The following is a 21,093-nucleotide window of genomic DNA, read 5'->3' on the forward strand; positions in this document are numbered from 1 at the left end:
CTACATAAACAATCATAGCACGACCGGAATTACGGTTCAGATCAACCTTTCAAAGTAATAGAAACAACATTTTAATATATACAAAAGAAATACTTATATTTCACACTTGACCTGAATTTAGTTTTCACACTTTATTTATCGACGTATGTACTGATTGACTCTGTGAAAATAAAGCTGACAAAGCGCATTCAACATATGTTTTTTAAAACGACATTTATTTTGAAACCAAATTTTAGTAAACGTTGTACTACACGGCGCTAGCTTGGTTTCTTTTCCTTGGGGTTGAGTTTAACAACAACATCGAAGACAACGCGTCACTCTTTTGCTAAAAGAAACGCCAATATCAGTAAAACAGTAAAATCCTTAAAGCAAAAAGTCTTTGCTTATCGTTTAATTTTATCCAGGGACCAGCAAACCGGCGTCGAGGTGAGCCATGTACTCTAAACGCTAAAGGTTGTTGTTATTGGTTCGTGTGACTGCTAGGTACAAACACATTTCACATGCCTTTAACCTTACTTATTATTATTGCTGAATACTGGAGCTGATTTTGTTAAATGAAATGGGCCAAACAAGTGTCTTAGAAAACACTATAAATGTAAATGTGTATCAACCAAAACTGGTGGTGATGATCTAATTTGCAGGAATTAGATCATCTGTTTAGCCCTAGTCATTTGTAAAGTTACCACCCATCCCCCAATGTATGACCTCTTGGACCAGCAGGTTTCAGTCTTCTTAAAACAAACAAAAGCATAAGATATTATAAGAGCAATTTTAAACAAAATGTAATACAGGATAGTGATGTTCTTAAGGACAGTCAGATCTGTACTATCTGTCAACGTGACCTTATCTTGACTATTGTTTTTTTCTTCTCCAGTACAGAAAAATGGGCCGTATCTTTCTGGACCACATTGGGGGGACTCGCCTCTTCTCCTGTGCAAACTGTGACACTATTTTGACAAATCGAGCTGAACTAATCTCCACACGCTTCACTGGGGCCACAGGGCGAGCCTTCCTGTTCAACAAGGTATAAGCCACCACCTGTATTCATGTCTTTTGACGACTCCTTAGAAGAACATTCAACTTTGTGTTAGTCCACAGGTGTGTAAGTGTGTGTGTGTGTGTGTGTGTGTGTGTGTGTGTGTGTATATATATATATATATATATATATATATATATATATATACACACACACCTCAACCAAGACATTTACAGGCACATTTTAGCACATTAATGATGTGTTAAAATATGATCTGAATTTCACTATCGAGATACTGTAATGCTAAAAATAGATGTTTTAAATTTTGTCAAAATTGCCCACAACATTATTAAGACAAAGATTACACAAACATAACCTTAATAACATTTAGTTTCTGTTTAGTTAGGGTTTCTTTTCTGCTTAATTCCTGGTACATTGTCCATTTTAATATTGTCAAACACTATATAGCCTACTACTATTGTCACTATATGAAAAATTCAAATTCAATTTGGATATTAAGGAATAGGAACATCATACTCAATACTGATACCATGGTGATAATAAAAAATACTCTTTATTTAGACAATAGAATTCCAATTTCAACATTAAATCGTAGTACTTACTATTACGTACAATTTTATATTACCATGTCGCCTTATATCTGTGTAATACCTCAGTCATCCAGGTAGGTTTCCTATTGGTCCATGGGTATATACTAGTCTATGTGTCTTATACTTGTTCTGATACAGCTCTAGATCATTCTAAAGCTATTCAGGAAAGGTTCATATCTGTCCTGTGAATGGGATTTTTTTAGTGTTGATACTTGCTCAAATCAGTAGACAGTTTCGATATTTTAATATCAGTTAGTATCTGATTTTCAATGCTTTTGACAACCCTGTAGCCTGCTGAATATTTTTTTATTATTACCTTTGAATACATTATATAAATAAAGCTGTCATGAATTATAATATATTGAGAATGTTTTCTATTCTTAAACCCTACTGCTATTTTAGTTTTACCTCTTGCTTTGCTTCCAGGTGGTGAATCTGCAGCACAGTGAGGTACAGGACCGGGTCATGCTCACGGGGAGACACATGGTGCGCGACGTCAGCTGCAAAAACTGTAACAGCAAACTGGGCTGGATGTACGAATTTGCCACAGAGGAGAGCCAGCGCTACAAGGAGGGCCGTGTCATCTTGGAGAGGGCACTAGTGAGGGAGAGTGAGGGCTTTGAGCATGTCCCCACTGACAGCTCCTGAGATGCTTGTGACGACTTCAGTTGGTTATAAATTCAATCCATGCTTTCACTACCAGAGCAATGCATGGGCCTATACAGTGGCTGCACAATATAAGAAGTAGTGCAATAATATGAGTTGAATTTGATATAATAAGAATAAGATAAGAGAACCTTCATTTGCCCCACAATGGGGAAATTAAATAATACCAATATGGTAATATTTGAATATACTATTTTGAGATCATAACTCTTAATGTATCACTTAGTTTAAAGGAGAAATATAAATCTCTGTATTACTTTTTCAAAATAAGTCACAAAAACTGGATTTAAAGCTTCCATCTGTAATTGGATTGACGACCCAACTCTGTTATATTCTCACACTTCACCTCTAGATGCTGTTTACGTTGCAGTCTGATTGTGTGCCAGGTTTGGCCTGAGAGAAGTACATCACAGAGCACAGGTGAACCTGAACAAAGGCCATCTACTGGTGAAAAAAACAAAAAATTATAATAATTGTTACTATAATAAATTTATGTTTGGTCATGATACTTTGACAGAAACATGGTTATAAACATGTACAGTCCCTTTGAAGGAGGACCAGAACATTTTAAGTATTTCTTTATAGCTTAATAGCTTATTGTTATATGAATGGTGCGCTTGCTGAAATATATTGCACAGCTCTGCAGTATGCCACACTGGTTTACTGCAACAAAATATTGTAATGGACAGTTTTATTGAGGAGTATAGACCCATTTCTTTAACAATTTAGCTAAGGCTAAGACTAAATTGTTACTCTAACACTGAAATGTGGACGTGGGCACAGTCAGAAAGAATAATAAAATATAGCTAGGTTCATGTTGTGTTAGCATGAAGAAGAGGAGCACAGCAGCTTGTTGCAGTCAGGAGGCAATGAGTAAATATATATTATATTAACAATTTCCTTTATTATTATAGTGCTGTACCAGAATAATTACGCACCTTGATTTGTAATTGTACTTTATTTATTTGGAGTTCTGTCATTTTTATATTGATTCCCTTGTTTGACTGCCTTTACTGTGATAATATTGTGTTTTCAGATGTAAATAAAGGTCAAATAAGTTAATGGATAATTTCTTATGCAGTGTTAAGTTATTCAAGTGGGATGTTCAGTGGTTATTCAAAAAGGCATATGTCACTCACAATAAATAAATTAAAAAAAAATACAAACCCTGCATTTAGTTGTGTTTATTTACATAAATGTGTTTAATATTTTATCTAAAAAATCTCATGTCTAGTGGGCCCCCCACCCATAGACTTCCATGTTATCTCATATGTGCTTATCTGAAGAACCCCCAAAAACAAATGTATAAACTATAAAGTATTTGTTTTGTAACGCTACATACGGATCAAATGGCATCAAATTAAACGGCATAACAGAATTACACATATAAATTAAATACAATATATGCTAATAATTAGATTAATAGCTGCAGCTATTATATAATTTTACATATAAGCCATATGAGCTAAAAAATAATGTATAACTACATAAAAAACCGCTTCAAAACAATTAATAAACACTTACTACAATAAAATTGTATAGCTGTACAATTAACCTATTTTACTTATAAGCCGCCCCACCGCCGGCAGCTCTCTGATTACTGATCAAACGTACCTTCTTTTGTGTCAGTAGTGGTGCATTGTGGGGGATGTAGTGCTTCAAACTGAGAGCCTGATGTAGCTCAATTTGCGCCTACAGGTTCTGGCCAAGTGACATTCTTTGCCAGAACCATTCGTGGCCTTTGATGACATGTCTCCTTTATACGAGTTCTGACCTCTCACACTTACGCACTGACGCAGAGAACAGCAATAATGGCGGGTGAGTTATAATTTTGACGTCTTCTCAGTTTAGCAGCTAGCCACATCGGTGTTGTTAGCGTAGCTTCTTCTCTTTGAATAGCACAAAGAAGCGCAAATAAAAATCGCTTCCTGTTAACTGGCCCTCTTCTAAGTAGCCTAATATTGGACCTATAAAAGTTCATAAACAAATACATCCTAAATTCAGGTCAAGTGCAGCATAATGCAGTTTTGTGAAACTGACAACAAAAATCAAGGGGGCTTTTGGGAAATGGTAATTACATGTACACGTGATATCAGTGTCCGGCCTAAATACATTAATATTGAACTTGATTTTTAGATTTACTTAGAGATACTTTGAGAAATGTTGACCCCAAAGCACTTTTCTAATATAGCTTAATGGTTTATTACATCTGTCACCACGAATTATACATTTTGGGGCTAGAAATTTTTTTTTATTTCATCCTGTGTAATAGAGAAGCTAAATGATAGACATTTCTACTCTGGAAATTGAAAGTGGTTTCTTACGTTTTGATAGAAACGCTTAAAACCATGAGCTTACAGATCTGATTTGAATATTGCACTTGCTGATGAGCTGGCATTGTAATGGGTCTATAAGTAAATACATGATTCGGCACTGCTTAAATACTATTTTTCTAGTTTGTGTGGAATAATATTAATTTATTATCATATATATTTTTTCTCTTTAGTGGAAAACGTGAGCGTGGGCTTCAAAGTGTACTGCCTCACTGTGATGACACTAGTGGCGGCTACATACACAGTAGCTCTGCGATACACCAGGACCATTTCATCTGGAGACCTGTATTTTTCCACCACAGCAGTGTGCATCACTGAGGTCATCAAACTCCTTCTCAGTGTGGGAATGCTCTCCAAGTGAGTTTAATGAACTTCTGTCTTCATAGGATTAGCAATGGCTTTTTAGGGCAAAGTGGTCAAATAAGTAAATGAGCAGTTATGTCAATTTTTCTTTTATCGAAACAATGCATTTGTGTGGTAAAATGTTAGTAGTTGGTAAACTAATTTTTCTATTAATAATCTGCTCACTGGGCTGTAAATGAAATTCTTGGTTGACCGCCCTGCGCATCATTTAATCAACTAAAAGGGTTGCGTTGTTGGCAAAAGCTTGGATCTTGCAGAAATATGATTATGTATAGAAAGAAGTACTTGTAAACTGCACGTTCATAAGTGAAAAAGGCAGATTAAACTGTCCAGTGGCTCCAAAAACGCACTCCATGTATTCTTCCTAATGGCTGTGGTCCACATAAATAATATTAATCAATGAATAAATCCACTAATAAAAAATGTGGTTGACAAAGACGCCATCAACTGATCGATCAACCAAACAACTATGGCATTACTTCTTACTCTAATCAAACAATGGTATTAGGCAATTGCTACTGAGTAAAAGTATAAAAGTTAGCATTTGAACATGTATTTGAAGTAAAAGAGTTAAACTGTAGAACTTATGAGTCAAGTGCAAGTATGATTACAAAAAAGGTTTTTCCATTTTTAAAATGTAATGTAATATTTTGCTTTACAGGGAGACAGGGAGTCCCAGCAGGTTGAAAAATGCCATTGTGGAGCACATCTTTTCAAGCCCCAAGGAGCTCCTAAAACTAAGTGTCCCCTCTATTGTATATGCCATACAGAACAATATGGCATTTCTGGCACTTAGTAACCTGGATGCAGCTGTATATCAGGTAATGTAAAATTCATTGTAAAGTCCCTCTGGGTTTCCCATCGGCCTTGTCTGACCTGGTTCTTGCTTATGTCATCCAGGTGACGTACCAGCTGAAGATCCCATGCACAGCCCTGTGCACTGTCCTCATGCTCAACCGCTCCTTGAGTCGTCTGCAGTGGGGCTCTGTGTTCATGCTCTGTGTGGGAGTGACTCTGGTGCAGTGGAAACCAGTAGAAGCCACTAAGGTTCAGGTGAGGAGGTGCAAGTGGCAACTGAAATGTCAGAATCATTCAAAAAATTATTTAAATGTACAGTGTGTACAATCTGGATATTTTGGGGTAAGGGTTGGTGATATTGACAAAATGGATATTTTGGGTTTTTTTTTGCATTATCATAACAATATTCTGATCAAATTTTTACAATGTGCCAAAGTGTGCCTGTAACTCTCTTTGTTAAGGTTTAAGTGTTGCACAAAACCTGGACTACAAAACTGACCATAAAAGTGCAGAAATATCACTTCATCTTTGTCTATTTATGAGGCAAATTTTTATAGTTTTAATTAATTAGTAGTTGTCCTACTCAGTCAAGGCCAACTGATAAAATCCACTTTCAGAAACAGGTTTGGAACAAAGTTGGAGTTGCAGAGTTTATATTAAAATGGGATGTGAAGTAATACTTTAATGAATAATCATAAAACTTAAAATTAAAAAAAATTAGTAGAAACAAAAACTTCGTTTATATGTGACATTTGTTTATAATTGGCTTGTCAAAATGATAAACCTGACCAAATTAATTTAAGAAGTTAAGAAGTGAGTTGTATTATATTTAAACGTAGAAATATAAACAAAATGTATGAAGGTGGAAAATGAATTCTCTTTATAGTTAAAGTCTTTATAAAACTACTTCTGTGAAGGGAACTGTCCAACCAGAGGTCTTCTTCAGTGGCAGACTCTGGTTAAACTCTGCGTTAGAGGAATAAACTTGCTCTAGACCGGTTTAAGTTCAATAGTACCATGGTGACTGTCTGAGGGTTTAGGTTGTCTCTCTGTGAAACCGAAAACCCTGAGTTTTGACTAAACCTACTTCTTGAAACCGGGCCAATATACTCAACATTCTAATTTAGCAAATCTCCAAAACAACTGTGATATTATTACAGTATTTTTAAAATATATTTCCCACGTCTATTTTCAAGAGAAATTACTCACACCTTGAACTGCTGTACTCTCACCATGACAACCACCATAATGACACAATGCATCTATGATTTTATGTTTTAATTGGATTTTTTTTTTCAGATTGAACAAAACCCTTTACTTGGATTTATGGCCATCGCTATTGCTGTTCTTTGCTCCGGATTTGCAGGCACGTTTGACAACATGCTTTTACGTATTGTCTCGTATTGTCCGCAGGAATTGTGTCAGTTCTATTGCATATTTTATCTGACATCTCATTCCATGTGTTGCTTTATTTCAGGAGTGTACTTTGAGAAAGTGCTGAAGAGCTCTGACACCTCTTTGTGGGTGAGGAACATCCAGATGTACATATCTGGGATTGTGGTCACGCTCATCGGTGTGTACATGACCGATGGACAGAAAGTGTTGGAGAAAGGCTTCTTCTTTGGCTACACGCCCTGGGTCTGCTTTGTCATATGTGAGTGTAATCAAGGCGTGTTACACTGATCCAGATGCATGACGGTTTGGTTGGATGTATTCCAAAGATCTAAACAGGTTTAGCATTGTTTCTGTATATGCCTAAATTAACTTAAAAATTCATTCTTTAATTGACAAAATACTTTTTTTTTTTTTTTTAAATATATGGACTTAGAACTTATGTTTTACTCTTTATGTCTCTGCTTAGCACAACTTCCTGTTTTTCCTGTCACTGCCCTTCTGTGCAATTATTTTCATCGCACATATATCCTTCCAATACATAAGCAACATTAGGTCAACCGCATGACTATTTACCTTATTTGTGGAAGTTGCCGTGGGCGCGGCCATCGTCATTTGGGTTGTATTGTTTTGCATGGAGCTGCCGATGATTGCAAATAAGTTCTATACAGACTACAAAGCTGTTTTAAAGGCTCCCAGAGAATTAGTGCAGTGTTGACTTGTTGGTTTATTTTTATTTATTTAAAGGACAGTGTGCAGATACATTAAAAAGATGGCTGCACCAGATTTAGCAAAATGCTAATTTCCATCTGTAGTCCTTGGTGTCACAAACATTAACAAAAAAACAACAATTCACATATAAAAAGTGCAATACAAAAGACAATGTACAAGTGTGCAAAATGTTCAATACATAGTGCAAACTACAAGTTATTAAAGTGCCAGACATATGCAACAGATATCAGAATAAATACGGTGTAGTCGCTATCAGATGATACCCACGAGGGTAGCATCTGATAGCTCTGTACCTTATTGGTATTATAAATGTAAACAAGACAGTAATATGACAGACAGTACTACACTACTACTACTACTACTACTACACTCATGATTTGGTAATCTAGTGGCCATCAGATGGTACCCACGAGGGTAACATCTGATGGCTGAATACCCGTCTGGTATAATTAGTGTGGGCAGGACTGATGGTCAAGAAGCCAGTTTTTGACAGCCCCTGAAAAGCTGTGATATTCTGCTATGTTCTTAAGATTTTCTGGAAGCCCGTTCCATTCCTTGATGGCTTTAAAAGAGAAGGCAGATTGAGAGAAAGCGGACTTTCTTGTAGGAACATTGCAGTCACCCCTAGACACGGACCTTAACACTCTGCTTGTTAGTTGAGAGCGAGGCTGTACAATAATATCAGAGTACCTGATCAAGTTGTCAAAGCTTAATATTTTAAATTTGTCCAATATGTAGCAATGATGTTAACGGTGCACACGAACATTGAACATTTTACACAAATCTTGCTACTACTTTACGGTATATCATATTTTAGCTGCAAAACTTTTGGCAAATTCTCCATTGAAAGTCCCCCCACAAAGAAAGTGTGGTTTAGTAGCATTTAGTGGCAAAAAGGGGTGGGGCAGAATAAGACTCCCTTTGCCACATTGTCTCTATAATGTACCTGTATCTGTATATAAGGCTCTGATCTAACTATTCCATGTTTTGTGTTTCAGTCCTGGCAAGTGTGGGTGGCTTATATACATCAGTGGTGGTAAAGTACACAGATAATATCATGAAGGGCTTCTCTGCTGCAGCGGCCATCGTCCTCTCCACTGTGGCCTCTGTGCTTCTCTTTGGACTCCAGATAAGTACGTCAATAATTCAACTGGGTTTAGATGCATCACAATTTTCTATAGACTTGGACAGTTTAATTGACAATGGGCACGGAATAGTGGTATTTCATTTAATATGCAAATTTAGTTTGGACATTTGATTTTACTTTTGTATAGTTTTCATCAAATACTAAAACATCTGCACAGGTCCCTCTACCCGTTTCCCTGCGTGGAAATGTTATATTTAAAGCCCCACAGTGGAACATTCAATGCAAAAATATATTGACCCAAAAAACATCCTTCTTGTGACCAGCCGTGCCTCTCCACAGACCTGACTCGTAATTTTTGTCTCCATAAAAATCGGATTGCCTTTCTGGGAATGTTCCACAGCATGACATCTCCATGGAGTGCAGTGCTTACTACAAATTCATCAGCGATAGACCTTTTCTATTTCTTTAGTGCAGTGGTTCTTCACCTTGTTGGAGGTACTGAACCCCACCAGTTTCATATGCACATTCACCGAACCCTTCTTTATTGAAAAATAAAATATGATTTTTTTCAAATTCAAGACATATGTATGTTTTACTGGTGCACAAAATGAACCGTGCATTAACATCACTGTGTTCAAAGAATAAAACCAATACAATGCACAAACTCACAACAAATTACATACATACCTTTTTACAAAGACTTGACCTTTTTTAATACTACCACACTGAAATGATTAAAATTTTTAACCTTATGTATTATAATAATGAACTTATTGTATTTATTCTATTTATTATTTTTAACATTTTAACATACACCGTAACTCCGCAACCAATTGTGCTCTCATGTCAATTCAAACGGCGTCTCAAAGCAGAGGCATGGGGCTCTTTAAATATGTTACTGTCATTACGGTAATATGCTTCCGTGGTCCCTCGAAGATGTCCAATCAGAGCGCAATTGTCGCCGGGGTCCTCCCAGTCAAAGCTGGGGCATCACTCTGGCCGTGTCTCAATTCACCAAAGAGCCGCACATTTAAGTCGGGCGGGTACTTCGATAGGCACATCGAAGGGTGCATTTGTCACATTGGGACACGGCCGGCTTCTGTAGATGCTCGCAGTCCGCAAATCATGAGTTGGGTGCGTGTCTTGACCTCCGCCGAACCCCTGAGACTGACTCACCGAACCCCTAGGGTTCGATCGAACCCAGGTTAAGAACCACTGCTTTAGTGTATTAAAGCAACCATCTTTACATTTTTGATTTTTTTCACCATTAGATGGCAGATGTGCCTTGGTTCAGACTCACCTGTGCTCTCTGGTCTTCTTCTGTCAGGCCAAATCAGACAGCAGTAATGTAGATGGCATCTAATGGTGATATGTGAGAATACAGCAGGGGTGGGGTGGCCAGTCTAATTACAGATGGTAGCTTTAAGAGCCATACTAAACTAACTTTAAATCTGACTATAACCAAACTATCATGTATCATTTGATAGTATTTGATTGTTTCTTTTGCAGCTCTCACATTTGCCTCTGGTGCCCTGCTGGTTTGCATTTCCATTTACTTGTACGGCCTCCCGAAACAAGACACAACCAAACTGCCCCGACAAGAAGCAGACAAAGAGCTCAAAGCAAAACTCATACCAGTGTAACCTTCACAACAGCGGACTGCCTAGCCTGCAGACTGTGGTGCTTCCCGTTTGATGTTACTGGATCCCATCAGAATGGGACTATATAACATGTCACTGAAGAAGAACACATTTATTATTATTTTTTGCCAAATGAGTTTTATTTTTGCCTGCAATTCCAGTTTCAAATTCTTTCGGTAACGATATGAACTAGCTCTTTTTTATAAGGGACAATACATCATGGGAACATTGTTAAAAAGAGCTGGAGGAGCACTGCTTTTGTAGCCCATACTTTAGAATTTATGAAGTGATTGGGGAAATTGGCAATTTAATTGTTGTACATGTCTTTACTTTTGACATTGTGATTGAATGTAAACACAAGGAAGTGATTTAGGCCTTGTCACTAGTCTTCAGGTGTGCTGGAGAGTTGTATGAAACTGGACTGTGCCTCTGCACCTCTGACATATGATCTCAAATGTTCGTGGGATCTCAAACATGTCGGCTGCTTATACTGGATACTCTTTAAACATGTATTATCTTTTATGTCTTGTACATATCAATTGATGCACAGGCTGCATGTATTTTTTATTATTTGAATCAAAATAATTGTTACAAAAAAGTGTCCAATCTCAATTGATCAATAATTGCTGTCTGTCAAATTATATAAAGGCAAAAAGTTAAACAATTGTAATAAAAAAGTTTTATTTACACATATTTTCACTTTTTTTATTTACATTTTTTGGACTGGTGTAATGCCTAATAGCTTCATCCCATTGGCCAGCACTGAACAAGAACCCTTGAACAGTAGTCTTCGTGCCTACAAAATATCAGAAAGATTTATCTTTAAGTTTTAACTGGTATAGAAAGCCAGATGTTCAAACTTTATAAATGCAAAATTCAGATAGTTTTGTTACAAACTACAAAAATAAAGTAGGCCTAGTATTGACTTTGACATTACCAATGTACCATATTTTTACCTGTGCTACTTCTACTGGACTTCCTTTGACGGGCAGCTCTCTGTGCGCAGAAGCAGTCAAGTGGCTGAGGATGTGTACAAATGTTTTTTAATCACAACTATAGTATAAAAATATACACACATATATATATATATATATATATACACACACACACACACACACCCCCACACACACACACACACACACACACAGAGTATACTACTATCCTGTGTTCTTACCACAACTTCAATAAAAAGTTGACCAGGTGTTTGGGTTGGAGATCCTGTGATGACTGGCACAGCACTTCATCGTAGCTAAATCAACATTTGAATAAGGTACATATTGAAACACCCTATTAGTTGGTAAGCGATAATATTTGTGCACAATGGTTTACCGAAGGAGGTGCTGCACTACAGAGATGGCAGATGGCTCGTCCAGTAGGGAAGGGTAAAAATGAGCTGCCTCCAGCTCGTTATTCTTCTGGAGTAAACTGGAAACAATACAGATGAAGAACAGTTGATCCCACAGCACACAATTCTTTATAGAAAATAAAATGAGTACGTATATGTAGGACATTTCAAAAAATGTTTTGTCAGTAAATGTATACGGGGATGTTTTATGATATAAAATATGTGTTGTGCAACTAAAAACATAATCAAGCAAAATTACAATATTTAATTGCTGAATAGATAGAAAGACCAGCTCTGGTACAGGCCTGACAGAGCAATGCTTTTCAGTCTTTCTTGTTTTTTTGTCTTTTGTTGTTAAAAATGTTAACAAAAAAAATGTCCATGTCACTGTATCAGGCACTAGGGATTTAACAATAAAGGTCATTTTCGTGTCTGTTCTACTTCAGAAGATTACTCAGAACACTCCAAAATGGCCAATTATTGACTAGATAAATAAATGTATAAACATTAAAATTGAAATAAAGACTACCCAATTATTTTAAATGTAGAATACTTCAGTTTGTGCTGTTGTTTTAATATTTATTACGTCTCAACATTAGCATTAGTGTTAGCACTGAGGCACAAACATCTCTCTAAACACAGAAGTGTCTGACAATGAAGTATTCATTTTATTTGTGCAGTTTTTAATATGTTGTCGGTGACATTCATTCCACAGCTCCCTGTCCTGATAATTCCTCAAACGTCTCTATTGTTCCCTGACACACTGGTTGAAAATCAATGACACAGAGCATATATAGAATTCCATTCATACAATGTTTGCATGTGAACTGTCAAGCTCTGCCAATTTTGCATCACTGTTTGAGGTGTGGCCATCTAATTAAACATGTCATACCAGAGTGCTCTGAACAAATCTGCTCATGCAACATACCGTAACACGACATGCTATAACATCACAAACATCCTTATCTTTAGTTTATGCATTTACTAGGGTAGTCAGAAGTGTTGAATTCTAATTCTTCAGATTCTAATCAATACTAAAACCAGTATGGAAACTAGATAGTCATTTGAGCCAGTATCGATACTAAAGATTGAAATTGAGTTTAGAAATTTTAGTATCATGACAACACTAGTAAAAACTTTACTACAGCTCTTAATATAATATAATCACAAATCATCCAAACACTTTAGTTTTGTTGTAATCACAATGAAAAAAAAAAGTAATATATATATATATATATATATATATATATATAATCCAAAAACCTGCAGAGCCGTGCGTGGGTGTACTGGAGGAAGACCCCAGTGTCCCCCTGAGCCTGTAAGATTCTGTCCCAGTCAAAGCTGTAATCTGACTGTAGAGGCCCTTTAAAATCCTACAAGAAAGAAATCATCGAATCAATACACAAAACTTTGAGGTGTAGTGTGTGTCCCTCATTGTTTAGTACCTATGAAACATGTGATTTGTAAAGTAACGCGGGGCAGGATATGGAGGAAGAAGTTGACTGGAGCTCACAAAAAGACAGCACCAGAGAATACAGGACCATACAGAATGGTCATTTTACATAATAACGCCATTTTAAATTTGAGTTACTTAAAGGTGCATTATGTAACTTTTCTTGTGGGAAGTCAGCTTGCTGCTTGTCTCAATGAAAACATTACTGCTTTGCCTGGAATGTTTTACAGTATGTTATTAAGTTTATCTTTTCAGCGTTTAAGTATGGGTGTTTTTATCACACAATACTCTGAAAAACATGCATTATTACGCATTATTAGCAGGCCTCTCCACAAATCTGACCTGTAACTTTATTGTGTCCTGTCTTTCTCCTTGTTTATTGACATACTGTGGAGCACTTTAGACAAAGAAATAATATCTCTGAACCCACAACTTTAAATTGAAAAGTTGCAAAATATTACCTGGACTATTAATGCACTTAACCCCACTTTCTCAGCCGTGTCCTCTGGATCTTCAAGTTCTTTTGTAGCTATGATGAAAAAGCAAAATGAAATGGTGCAAGGAGATATGACAAACACATGATACTTTCTTACATTTATTCATAGAAGGCTTAATTTGCCACTATCATTTTATATGAGATTATAACCAGGAATGTTTTGTTTACTTTTTGACTGGTTCATGTTGTGCAGCATCCTGGTGCGGGCCTCATCCAGGACATCCTCCAAAAAGACCACCTCTCCAGTCCGAGTCTTCATCCCCTTCACCAGACCGAACGGGACATGTCGACAGCTGCAAAGGACGGATTCACCATTATAGACTTATGGGGACATATTATTTCAAATCAACTTTTATGAGCTTTAAATCATGTTATAATGTTTATCCCTCATTATTAACACACCCAAAGTTGTATTTCTGCTCACTGCCCTGTACTTGTGATTATTACAAAACTTCAGACTCCACGTCATACATGTGCAAGGTTAAAAATGTAACATAGCCACTTTTCAACAATAAATACACATAAATAAAGATATAGGTCATTGTCACTACAAAAAGGAGTAGCTCTTGGAAATCGGTGAACCTGCTTCTATTTTGGCCTACGTGGAGGTTGCGTGGGTGTTTCAGACTTGACAGCTACTGGTCTACTTTTCTGTTATCTGTGATCTCCACAGACATACAATTATCTCATGTCTATGAACGTAGCTGCTAATGTTAGGCTAGTTGTTTGCATCATATGTCGATGGTTTACAAGTGAAAGTGGAAATCGGGAACGTGGATCCTGCACAGCACATATTTTACAGAGAATCCTACGTAATGCCCCTTTATGTTTTTATGTAATATTGATCTAAAACATTTTAATTTGTCTTAAGGGAAAAATAGCAGGTTGAATTCTGTCAGCAGGACAAAAGTTGTTCTGTAAGGAAAAAAATGTGGCTATTAAGAATATACTGGCTCTCTTTTGCTCCCTGGTGAAGGATTATTCATACAAAATGTGTTTTTATAACAAAATAATATTTTCCAGATATTTTTTTTTTTTAATCATGAAGGACAATCTGTAGTTTTATCTTATCTCTGTCATAGGTGTCATTGAAAGGGTGACTCCATATACATTTACTGTGCATAAGCCATATCCCACCTTTCAGCCCAGGGGTGTCCCAAAGCCGACAGAATCTGGAACAACTGCTGGAAGTGGTTGGCTTGACTTTTATCAGTCTTGATTAAAAAAAAAGAGCAAAATGAAGAGAACATTACTTATCCTAATAGCTCAAATCCACAGAAAACCCAAACAAGTATAAAACAAAAATGTTATGAGCTTAGTAAAGAATGTCAAACACACATAAGTCACATTTTGTTCCTATTTCTCACTCTCTAAAATAAAGTCTATTATGCAGGTCCCAGGAGGATATGTGTCACTGCTGCTCTGTTGGTCTGGATTGTTGTTTTGTTTTTTTAGCTGAAAACCATCTGAATATACAGCTTTGTTGAAAATTAGCAAAAACCTTACCACATAAATCATCTCTGTGAACTTGTACCTATCTTTTCGGTCAATAGCGGCAGCAATATCTCTATAACACAGGAAAGGGTTAACTGTTAGGGAGGAAACAGGAAGACACTTACACATAATTTCACTTTTTTAGTCTTAAATATTCTCTATGTAACATTTCTGGTGCACTGTTTGCCTTCTGCTTGTCTCCATGGAGATGTTATTGTTTTGTCTGAAATGTTCCACAGTATACAAATTACAGGAAACAGTTATCAGTACTTGAGGAAAGATATCTTTGAGCAATAAAAACAGCTGTAATTGAATAAATGCAAGATAGATGTGGTTAATGCCATACTGTAGAACATTCCAGGCAAAGAAACAATATCACCATGGTGCCTGGCCCACCAGAAAAGTTACTAAGTGCACCTTTAAGTTAGTCCTTACCTAGTGATGTAGAGAGTAGTTCCATCACTCCGAAGTACAGTGCATACATTACTCATGTCTCCAGAAATAGAAAGATCCACCACTCCTGTGCCCTTCCTAGAAAGATAAGTTTACCATTATGTAACAGGTTAAAGAAGACATATTCTGCCAAATTTATTTTTAAGTACAGCTTTTAACTGTGTTCTAATTGTGTTCTATCGTAGTTGTCTGAAGTCTTTGGCACAAAAAACATAAAGAAAGTGTCAGCAGTCACCTCCAGTGTCTCTAAAACCTTCAAATCAGGCTAAAAATCTAGGGGTAAAAATGGACTCAGACTTGAACTTTAACAGCCACATCAAATCAATAACATCTGCAGCTTTTTACCATCTAAAAAACATTGCAAAAATCAAGGGTATACTGTCAAAACCAGACTTAGAGACTTATCCATGCATTTGTCTCCAGTAGGTTAGACTACTGTAACGGCCTGCTCACTGGCCTCGCCAAACGAGCCTTAACACAGCTGCAGTACATCCAGAACACTGCTGCTCGGGTCCTGACTAGAACCAGGAAGTACAAGCACATCCAGCTCTGTTTGTGTACAAGTCTCTCCATGGCCTAGCACCAAAGTACATCTCCCATATGTTAGTGCTATATGGTATATCTCACACTTTGAGGACTTCAGGGACCGGCCTCCTGCTGGTGCCCAGAGTCAGGACTAAACATGGAGAATCAGCGTTTCAATTTTATGCAGCTAAAACCTGGAATAATCTTCCTGAAGATGAACTTGCCTTGCCTTTCCTATAAGAGTTTTGTTTTCACCAACACCCCATACATGCCCTCGGCTCTGTACTTCCTTCTTCAATTACTTTTCTTAAACTATAATACGTATAGTTTTCAGCAGCGCTGCATAGACATGCAACATAAAGGCAGACCGGATGTCAGCAGGCTTGATTCTTTGATTACTTTGTTTTAGATCAATATTGCAATTTAAAATGCCTTAACATATAAGATAATGACCCATAAGTGTCATAGAGTTTAAGTACCGCAGGCAAAAGCATATGTCAGCGAATCCCCATAAGTGAATAGTAGTCGTCACAGTTCATTGTAACTTACTCAGTTGTTTTCAACAGGCCTCGACTCTGCAGCTTCTCGATCACCTCCTGAGCCTGTTTTTGGTGAAGGGACTCCCCGGAGTAAACATCAAAATGCACCCCTAAACGCTGAGATTAAATACATTTATCCAAGGTTTAAGCCATTTCACAGCATTATATGCATTTAATGTACCTTATACACATGCTGGTACTCCTCCACTGTGATGTCCCTGAAGCACTGCCATAAACTCATAGCCTCTGTGTCACCTTCCTCTAGTTTCCTGAAGAAGTCTCTGGCCTTGTGTCTCAAGTCGTCATTGTGCTCAGCTTCTCTGTTCACTTGTACATAGACCTGAAGGCAGAGATGTGTAGGACTCAGTTACATTTACTTAAGTAATATTTTAAAGAAATTGTACTTTCCATAGTACTTTTCTAGTAGAATACTTTTACTCCTACTTGAGTAATATTTTTATTCAAGCAACAGCATTCTTGCTTGAGTAAAAGTCTGGTTACTCTTCCCACTGTGAGTAAGTCTACAAATGACGAAAGCTTTCTTGCACTGCTCCTTCAGATATAATGTCTGTTTTTGTATCTAGAAATTAGATATACCAGATTTTGTGCAGTATTCCATATTTTGTCCTTCAAATTACACTTCTTCAAATTATAAATCAGATGTTACGTCCCAATAGTTACTCTTTAATTTCTCTTACTTGAGTGGTAGTTTTCCCAAATACATGAGTAATTTCTTGAACCACTCCTTTGGACTTCTACTTGAGTAAAATTATTTTGAAGCATCATTACTCTTACTTGAGTACAGTTTTCGGCTACTCTACCCGCCTCTGGCTGACGGCGCAAAAAGATTCACACAATATAAACACACAAAGGCATATTATTTTCCTATAGTGGTAAAATTAACGACAAAGCCCACTGAGTGACAATGGAAGTCACACCATTCTAATGAGCATTACCACACTGTAGTGACAGAACAGGGTCATTCACCAAGTGTAAACAAAAACCCTTTGTCTGAATGACAGAATAATCAGTCCACTCACCTCAAACAAATGCTGTAGCGGATTGTCCCTCAGTTTTGAATACGAGCCAAACTGTGTGAAGCCAGCACCTAACAAACCTGGACAGGGAAATATAAATGGCTGACAACCTGCTTAAAGGACTTGAAAATACTTTTACCGAAACTTTTACTGGCTAGGACAGTCTAAGACTTTAAGTACAACAGAATTAAAGGTGCACTAAGCAACTTTTATGAAAGACTACTCCCTGCTTGCCTCCATGGGGATATTACCACTGTGCCTGGAATGTTCTGCAGTATAGTATTAAACATATTCATCTTATTTAATTACAGGTGTTTTATTGTTGAAAAACATGCTTCCTTACTGTGAACAGGATTCTGGTCTTCTGTGGGGATCATCTCTCCACAGAACTGACCTGTAACTTGGCCTGTTTGTGCTGGTCTCCGTGGAGGATTTAATGCCATTCTGTAGAACATTCCAGGCAAAGCATCATCTCTATGGAGACCAGCAGGTGGCAGCCTCTTCACCAGAAAGTTACATATAGCACCTTTAACATAGCAGTTTCTACTGCTTTATTACTGCTCCTGCTACTACAAAGGAACATTTAATTTCTACAATTAAAGCATTATATCTAATTATATATCTAATATATATATATATATATATATATATATATATATATATATATATATATATATATATATATATATATATATATATATATATATATATATATATATACACACACACATATACATACATATACACACACACTATTACTAGTATATATATCTAATATATATATATATATATATATATATATATATATATACATATACATACATACATACATACATACACTATTACTAGTACGGTTTCGCTTTTTGGACAAAAATTGGACGATCTGCACTCACCAAACTGCATGCCCCAGTCTCCTAGATAGTTCATTCGGATAACTTCATTCCCCAAAGCCTGCTTCAGGTTGGCAATGAAGTTCCCTGTTCAAGAAATATGGGTAAGAAAATAAGAAATAAGTTTACATTATGAAAAGAGCCCTAGAACTTTAAATACTCACCAATTATAGTAGAGCGGAGATGTCCAGCATGGAACTTTTTGGCAATGTTTGGAGAGCTGTAAAAAATTAAAAAGTTAATAAAAGTAAAAGGTAAAGCAGTAATCCATAGAACATGTGGTGGTACTCATAGCAGTGATCAGACACACAGACCTGTACTCTACCAATGTGGTGCCACGATTAAGTCTGTTCAAAAGTTCACTGTTTAAACCAAATGCTGTATCAGTGTCAGATTCAAAAGGCTCCAACACTTTCTAAAAAATAGATAATGAATAAATTACAGTGGACAATAAATCTGGATTTCATAAAACACTTGATTAACTGATAACTGACCTGAACGAGATGTTTACGGTTAATTGTGAAGTTGACAGCTCCACTTCCAGCACAAATGTGCTCGACCACATTGTCAGGTTTTAACTGAACAAAAACAAAACTCGAAATTACATTTATTTATATTAGTTATGGTGTCACATAGGGCTGGGCAATTTCAAATGGAATTTGGGCCATATTTTTGTGTTAAAGTGTTGTTTTGTTTCATTCAACTTATCAAATTACAGGCCAGATCTGTAGAGGAGACCCTTCTTCCAAAATGAATGCATGTTTTCTGAGCAACAAAAACACTCTCAATCAAATAATTGGCACATAGATATGTTCTAATGCCATACCATGAAACATTCCAGATAAAGTAACATAGCCATGGAGACAAGCATGCGTCGGACCCAGTTAGGTAGTGCATCTTTAAATGCAATGATTATTAAGTTTATTAAAAATAAAATAAAATAGAATTGGAAATCAAGATCGATCAATATGAAGAAAAGAAACATGAAACATTTTTATTGCCAGCCCTAGTGTCACACATAAACTCTTCATCATAGACATCATCATAGACTGTATATATGCATCTATATATCTATTATACAGTCTATGGACATCATAGACTTTATATATAAATCTATGCATCTATTTTACAGTCTATAAACATCATAAACTGTATATATAAATCAACATAGACATTTTTGGATGTAATATTCTGGCGTCAAAACACATTGCAGTACCCTTAAATACACTTTAGGCAGAGGACACAAGTACAGACACATGTGAGGAAAACATGGCTGTGGGGTATTCTTTGTGAAACAGATGTTCAGTTAGTTTGACCTTTTATCACATTTTCATAGAACTGTGACTCCATTCATAACATGTCATTACAGAGTGGACACCAGCTGTCCAGTGAAGAAGTTCAAATAACAGCCAAGAATCTGCTTTCATTAGGGTTAGTTTACCTGTCTGCTTAGGTCTTCTGTCTGCAACTGAATGTCTTCTGTTAGGGGCAAAATCCCATTCAGTCGTAACACACTTACTGATAATTTGAAATCAGGAGTCTGCCTGTGGAGGAAACATACTAAATTATAAAAGTATAAAGGATAGTACTCATAACACAGCCAATGTGAAAATTCAGTTTGTGCCATGCTGTGGTTGTTATAAGCTAGTGAGGAACTGACTTTTATATATAATATATATATATATATATATATATATATATATATATATATATATATAGATAGATAGATAGATAGATAGATAGATAGATAGATAGATAGATAGATAGATAGATATTTCAGTGTAGTCCATGAAAATTTCTGTTACATAGTGTGTATACAAGAGTTATTGGTATGCAATAAGGAAAAATAAAATCACTGTTTTTTGAAGACTGGGACAGCCGACAGGGCGGGTAGTAAGAGCTCCTCGGGCTGCTGCAGAGTCCTGCTCAGCTGTAAACCCAAATATACTCATCATAACACCAGGGTTAAATCAAAATCAACACAGGCTCAGGGTCAACTCATGCTTCAGGATATCTGATTTATACAGATCCACGGTAGTTTCACCTAATTTACCTTGGCAGCAATCGTTCTTCTAAATAAGCACGCCATGCTCCTTTAATCACAATAAAGTATCACTAATATCATCGTGTCATTCTGAGATTGAAGTACAAGACATGTTAGTCTAAGTACACATCCGCTTCCTCTTTGAACAGCCAATCAGAAACGCTGCTTCTCCAACGCGTCATCTACAGTATAGGTGCGTTTGTTTTTATCACCTATCTA

The 21,093-nt window shown here is 36.6% G+C and overlaps 3 protein-coding genes across 3 annotated transcripts; 2 read left to right on the top strand and 1 right to left on the bottom strand.

Moving 5' to 3' along the window:
- The first annotated feature begins 263 nt into the window (after nucleotides 1-263).
- On the top strand, nucleotides 264-3,425 carry LOC117393074 (protein yippee-like 5). Its single transcript, XM_033991254.2, has 3 exons — nucleotides 264-426; nucleotides 875-1,024; nucleotides 2,014-3,425. Exons 2-3 carry the CDS (start codon nucleotides 884-886, stop codon nucleotides 2,233-2,235), a joined length of 363 nt encoding a protein of 120 aa, XP_033847145.1. The 5' UTR covers nucleotides 264-426; nucleotides 875-883; the 3' UTR covers nucleotides 2,236-3,425.
- Nucleotides 3,426-3,894: 469 nt separating this feature from the next.
- slc35a1 (solute carrier family 35 member A1) lies at nucleotides 3,895-11,117 on the top strand. The gene is made up of 8 exons (XM_033991004.2): nucleotides 3,895-4,071; nucleotides 4,760-4,943; nucleotides 5,611-5,770; nucleotides 5,850-6,002; nucleotides 7,047-7,113; nucleotides 7,225-7,401; nucleotides 8,870-9,004; nucleotides 10,468-11,117. The coding sequence occupies exons 1-8, from the start codon at nucleotides 4,065-4,067 to the stop codon at nucleotides 10,599-10,601; spliced, it is 1,017 nt and encodes a 338-aa protein (XP_033846895.1). The 5' UTR covers nucleotides 3,895-4,064; the 3' UTR covers nucleotides 10,602-11,117.
- Nucleotides 11,118-11,251: 134 nt separating this feature from the next.
- Nucleotides 11,252-21,002, bottom strand: rars2 (arginyl-tRNA synthetase 2, mitochondrial). Its single transcript, XM_033991003.2, has 20 exons — nucleotides 20,884-21,002; nucleotides 20,687-20,760; nucleotides 20,272-20,374; nucleotides 19,325-19,408; nucleotides 19,145-19,245; nucleotides 18,995-19,050; nucleotides 18,834-18,917; nucleotides 17,944-18,020; nucleotides 17,085-17,243; nucleotides 16,914-17,020; nucleotides 15,822-15,917; nucleotides 15,399-15,459; nucleotides 15,030-15,106; nucleotides 14,061-14,185; nucleotides 13,858-13,925; nucleotides 13,207-13,316; nucleotides 11,928-12,023; nucleotides 11,773-11,847; nucleotides 11,555-11,618; nucleotides 11,252-11,394 (listed from the first exon to the last, which is right to left on the bottom strand). The coding sequence occupies exons 1-20, from the start codon at nucleotides 20,917-20,919 to the stop codon at nucleotides 11,308-11,310; spliced, it is 1,740 nt and encodes a 579-aa protein (XP_033846894.1). The 5' UTR covers nucleotides 20,920-21,002; the 3' UTR covers nucleotides 11,252-11,307.
- Between the last annotated feature and the right edge of the window lie 91 nt (nucleotides 21,003-21,093).

The sequence above is a fragment of the Periophthalmus magnuspinnatus genome, chromosome 24, assembly GCF_009829125.3.
Source record: "Periophthalmus magnuspinnatus isolate fPerMag1 chromosome 24, fPerMag1.2.pri, whole genome shotgun sequence".
Classification (NCBI taxonomy): domain Eukaryota; kingdom Metazoa; phylum Chordata; class Actinopteri; order Gobiiformes; family Gobiidae; genus Periophthalmus; species Periophthalmus magnuspinnatus.

Coding starts and splice junctions, on each gene's coding strand:
- LOC117393074 (XM_033991254.2), top strand. CDS start 884: ATGGGCCGTATCTTTCTGGACCACATTGGGGGGACTCGCCTCTTCTCC. Junction 1,025..2,013: donor GAGCCTTCCTGTTCAACAAG/GTATAAGCCACC, acceptor CTTTGCTTCCAG/GTGGTGAATCTGCAGCACAG.
- rars2 (XM_033991003.2), bottom strand. CDS start 20,919: ATGGCGTGCTTATTTAGAAGAACGATTGCTGCCAAG. Junction 19,051..19,144: donor ACCACATTGGTAGAGTACAG/GTCTGTGTGTCT, acceptor AATTTTTTACAG/CTCTCCAAACATTGCCAAAA. Junction 11,848..11,927: donor GTAGTGCAGCACCTCCTTCG/GTAAACCATTGT, acceptor ATGTTGATTTAG/CTACGATGAAGTGCTGTGCC.
- slc35a1 (XM_033991004.2), top strand. Junction 5,771..5,849: donor TGGATGCAGCTGTATATCAG/GTAATGTAAAAT, acceptor TATGTCATCCAG/GTGACGTACCAGCTGAAGAT. Junction 7,114..7,224: donor TCTTTGCTCCGGATTTGCAG/GCACGTTTGACA, acceptor GCTTTATTTCAG/GAGTGTACTTTGAGAAAGTG.